This window comes from Musa acuminata, chromosome BXJ3-9 (genome assembly GCF_036884655.1).
Source record: "Musa acuminata AAA Group cultivar baxijiao chromosome BXJ3-9, Cavendish_Baxijiao_AAA, whole genome shotgun sequence".
NCBI lineage: Eukaryota > Viridiplantae > Streptophyta > Magnoliopsida > Zingiberales > Musaceae > Musa > Musa acuminata.
In genome coordinates, this window is record NC_088357.1 from 13,993,470 (window position 1) to 13,998,713 (window position 5,244).

Consider the following 5,244-nt stretch of genomic DNA (forward strand, 5'->3'; position numbering starts at 1 on the left):
TCCCACAACAAGCACTTTGATCGTACGTAGGTTGGCTCCCACCTACAAGGTGAAAGGGATAACTCACTGTTGTTATGATCTACGGACTGTCAGGGAAACACACAAAGTCGGTAACCCCATGGTACGTAGCAGGTTAATTTATGTAAGTAGTAATCGTGTGCCAACGTTGTTTTGGATTATGCCTGGTACTTTGTCTGCCATTCTAATGGCTCGTGCAATCTCACAGTGTACCTGGAATGAACGCATTGGGTGTGATATGTAGATGCAGTGGGCAGTATCTGTACATGTGTCCCGTCTGTAGAAGACAATTTGATTGTTGTCACTTTCTTTGTCGCTTTCATGAGAATTAACTGGCTTGGTAGTATATGATTCACAAGCCTTGCTTGCTATGAACTGTGGAGAAGTTACAATGGAGGAAATAACTCGAGTGCCGCTGCACACAAAATTTGAAGTGCAATGGTTTGCGTAATGACATGGGTGAGCCACAAAATGAAGGGTTATCTGTGAGAGTGTAGAACTTAGGAAGGGTGGAGGCCTTTGGCATCATGCAAGGAGACCTAGGAATGAGCGCCCTATGGATTTCTAGATGCTAGCCATATGGTAAATCCATGTGTATCCACAGCTTCCTCCTCTATGGCTGTAGGAATATTACAAGTATAGATTTGCTTGATCCAATTAGGGATATGTCCATTTATCTCAAGGAAGTTGGTCTACTATATTCCCTTACTAGATCAGAATCTTAGCCATTTAGACAAAGAGCTTGAAGTAATGAAATCCTAAAAATCTTTATCTTGTTTGTTCAGTCATAAGCTGAACTGGTCCTTGTGGTCAACTGGAGATCCTACTTCAGCAGTCCAAATTGCTGTAGATATAGGATACCATCATACCCATTCTATTTTATCAATCCTTTAAAGCGTCCTTATTTTATTTTTCTGAGACCTGTTTTCCTACTAAGCAATGAATTTTCTTGCATTGTAAACATATGATTCTAAGTTTCTTTGGCATCACTGTTACTAAACCTAAGTAGATGGCTCATGCATCAGGCATTTAATGTAATTCTGTCGGTGGGATCATCCAAGTTTCTTGCATTTAATGTGTTTCACAAGAGCTACTTCCAACTTTCGTAGATTTTAGCTCTCACTCTTGCTGTAGAATCATGACCTGTTAAGTGTTCCACATCATTCCCTTAAAGAGTGAACACCACATGATTCTTATTGACATTTATATGAGCAAATATGGTGTTTGAACACATGCTTGAGAAGCTAAGTTTCCCTTGATGGTTTCTTGTGAGTTCTCAGACTCGAGAACAACACTTTGGTGTGTTGGTTCCGTGCATTTATTCCTTCCTATAATGCAAGAAACACTGAGTGGGAAAGGTGAATGCATGGTGACGGGGAAGGACGAAATGGACGTCCACCAACAGTTGCAGCTCAGCTAGAAGTGGAGGCAGGACAGAGGAGAGGACGCTTTCGTGGGGAGGCGTAATGGCATGATCTTTTCTGTGATCTCCATGACAGGGACTGCTGTGAATGGAGGGCCTCTATGAAATGGACATGCAGAAGGAACATGGATGAGAGACAGGATTTGGATGACATCAGATTCCAACTCCCACCACACAATGGCGATGCACACTTCACCACTGCCCTTTTTAAGGATCTCTTCACAGCCTTACATCTCTACCCCACCAACCTCTCCACCGTCCCATGTGCTGCTCCATGCGGCAAGACAACTCCCCATTCCTTTCGAACAGTGCAAGCATTTGTCCTGATATGTACTTGATCTGATACCGCGATTGACAATGGCACAGTTCCATCATGAGACTCTTGGATTTCACAACAAAAACTCAGTAACTTTAACCTAGATTTACACAAGTTACTGCAGATTCTAATAACTCGTATATATTGGAAGCAGTGCAACTGATATAAGTGCAAGATATTGCAACCAGCTGATCTCCTTCATGAAAAAAAGGAATACACAACTACCTATCTCTCATCCAAGTGTTGATGCCCATTGAACTCGAGGTCGCAAAACCTGCCTTCAAACTTAGGTTTCTGCATCCAATAATTTAGTAGCTCATGGGATTCTCGCACGGCTAGCTATCACTCTCGATGATAGCTTGCTTCTGAAAACCGCAAAGGTGCCTTACAGAATACTTTATCCCGAGAACTAGGAGCCATGATAAAATATTCTGAAGCACTTGAGATGCAGGGATGCTATCCAACTGATGACATTAATGAGGTTTAAGCACATCGGAAACGCCTTTCTGAAGGATCTGTGTATCAACCTTCGCCCGGGGAAGAGGGCAGTCATCCACTGGGGCAGATCTCAACTCTTCACGGTGGCACACTTTTCAGCTTCTGTCGTAGATCTTAACTGTATACAAACCTGCGGAAAAATAAAGAGTTATTCTAGTCGGTCTGCAAGTGTACATGACATGAACAGACACCGCTTGTTCTGCAGAACCCTATAATCATCTATCTACCACTACGTTTACTTGGGTGTGGCAAGTACAAAAGAATTACATGGGGCACCATAAAGTAGTTCTGTACCAGGCGATGTCTTCCGCCACTAAGTGGGCGTTTTGTTGGTGTTGTACTAAGACCAATGCCAGTAGGCTTTGCGGGCCCGCCCTCCCCGCGGGAGAGGATGCGCATACTAGAGAGAGCGCGCCGCGTGGGTTCGAAGAGGGCGACGACAAGAGGAGAAGGACTAGGTGGGAGAGAGGGGAAACGGAGGGGAAGAGCAGACATGACCGAGGAGACCGTGAGCTGCCCGTGGGGACGACGACGACACCACCCTGCACGGCGCTTCTTACCGACGTCGTCTTGTTGCAGCAGAAGTCGTACCCGTGAACAGAACGAAGAATAATTAGCAGACATTGCGATGTGACGGACTTACTAGCACTTATTCACTGTGCTACGCTTCCTTTTCTACGGGGAGCTCCTCACGGGTGATCAAGCGCCAGAGCACGAATCTCAATAAATGACATAAACTTTAGTAAATTAAGGGTATGAACCCAATTATAATTTACTCAAAGTTGAAGGTAATTTGCCAAAAACGGAAAAGACTTGTTTACACTAAAAAGTTCGTTTATTGTGGCTGGAAGTCCGCATTGAGTGGCAGTAATAACGAGTTCTTCGGGGGATAGAATAGTAAATTTAAATAATGTAAAAGCATAAGATATTTGCCCATTGGCTGATGTTGGCCACGCAATAAGTATACCTCCCCCTCCTCATGCTCATATAATATTTTGGAGCCATGAGAACCTTAGCAGAAACATACTCTCTCTCTCGTATCTTCGGCGGCGATTAACGTCGTGGAACACCTCCGCCTGCCCCTCGAACCACAACCGAAGCTTCGAGATTCTTCTAGAAGACGGGGCCGCCCTCTGGCGAGATGCAGGATTTCCCGCCTTTACACGGCCGCGTCTTTGGTGGTGGCGGAGGGGCGCGGGCCGAGTTCAGCCGCCTCGTCGGCTACACGGCGGCGGTGGCATCAGTGCAGAAGCAGCAGCCGGTGAAGTGCCCCCGCTGCGACTCCACCAACACTAAGTTCTGCTACTACAACAACTACAATCTCTCCCAGCCCCGCCACTTCTGCAAGTCCTGCCGCCGCTACTGGACTAAGGGCGGCATCCTCCGAAACGTTCCCGTCGGTGGTGGCTGCCGCAAGTCCAAGCGCCCTTCCTCTTCCTCCTCCTCCAAACCCTACTCTAAGCCATCCCCCGCCACGGCCGATAAGGACCACCAAAGCCGCAGCCTCCGCTCCTCCACATCCCGATGCAGCAGTGACAGCTCCAGCCTCAACGGCACCGCCAGCTCCTCCGCCCCATACCCCGATCCGACCCTCCTCAACTCCCAGATCTCCATCTCCAATCCCAACCCTCCCTTCGAAACGCCGCTACCAGTCGATCCTCCTCTGCGCCCGGCACCGGATATCTATCTGGATCCGGTGGCCGAGACCCTCATGGCGGTGCCGGGGTCGATGCAAGTGTTTTGCTTCTCCGATCCGTCGCCGACCCAAGAGAAGCCCTCGGAGGGGATCAGGCCGGGGTTCGAAGATCAGACGGTCCGCGTGGATCCGATGCCGGGCGGGACCGGTGGAGGTCTCGCCGCGCTGAACTGGTCCGGCTCGGTGGACCCGACGCTTCTCGATCTCGTCAGCGCCGTCGATCCTGCAGCGTACTGGAATCAGAGCCACTGGGGGGGCGCGGATCCCACCTTCTATCTCCCGTAACCCCCCCTTCATCAACGTAATCACGTTTCCTACCCCTTATCTTAATGCACATATATATTTCTTCTCTCCTCGCGTTGTTGATATTTAGTGGATGTCCTTGTTGGTGCTTTTCGTTGATAACCACGGCTTTCTGTTACCTGCTTTATTTTCCCTTGAGAAATACGAGATATTTGTGGAGGAAAATGAAAGGTTTAGATTTTCACTTTTATATACGAAAATTATGAATTTTTATTTATAATAAATAGTTTATTAGTGATTAGGAGTTGAGGTGAGGGACTCTGGTGCTAACTAGTGGTGAACAAATATTTCATATAACACACTCAATCAAATTGTTAGATCACGAATGAGTGATATGATTTAGGAGGACTGCTGTTGGCTATTGAAATGATGGAGATGGCATATGTGATTGGATGATGATTGGATTTGGATATTTCATCCCAAGGAGACTAAGTGATTTATCTATGATGTAAAGAGGAGGAGCGATGCTAGATTGGGTAGACAGGAGAGGATGAGTGGGTGGGTATATTGATGGTGCAGATGTGAGATTCTTCAGCATCACATCAGTCTACCAAGTTGTATGGTTCTTGGCACCACATCCATAGGTAAATAGCACCTACATCTAACATCTGTCATAAATGATGTATATGCAACTCTCGCAATGGGTTCAAATATACATATGTGAAAGAGACACAGATTTACTTTATCAGAAAGAATATGGTATTATTATTGTTAAGAACAAATAAGTTAACTACATCTCTTCTTACATCGAACTCATCAAATTAATCAGTGTCACAGCCGTTTGACACTGATTACACAAGCGGGAGAGAAAGGGGAGAAAACAAACATGGATTTGACATTGAGGTATAAGGAACAAACATGAAGAAACAGGCTGACAAATATCTTTCAGAATTTGTAGTAAATTGGAACTATCCGCCAACACCGGTGGCTTTCTTGCTTTCACCAATTTTTTAAAAATAAAATATATTAACTGAACATCTTGAGGTGTAG

At 46.0% G+C, this 5,244-nt stretch overlaps 1 protein-coding gene across 1 annotated transcript; it reads left to right on the forward strand.

Annotated features, from left to right (window-relative positions):
• The first annotated feature begins 3,210 nt into the window (after nt 1-3,210).
• Nucleotides 3,211-4,381, forward strand: LOC135648980 (dof zinc finger protein 4-like). The gene has a single exon (XM_065167034.1). It carries the CDS (start codon nt 3,397-3,399, stop codon nt 4,234-4,236), a length of 840 nt encoding a protein of 279 aa, XP_065023106.1. The 5' UTR covers nt 3,211-3,396; the 3' UTR covers nt 4,237-4,381.
• The last annotated feature ends 863 nt before the right edge of the window (nt 4,382-5,244 follow it).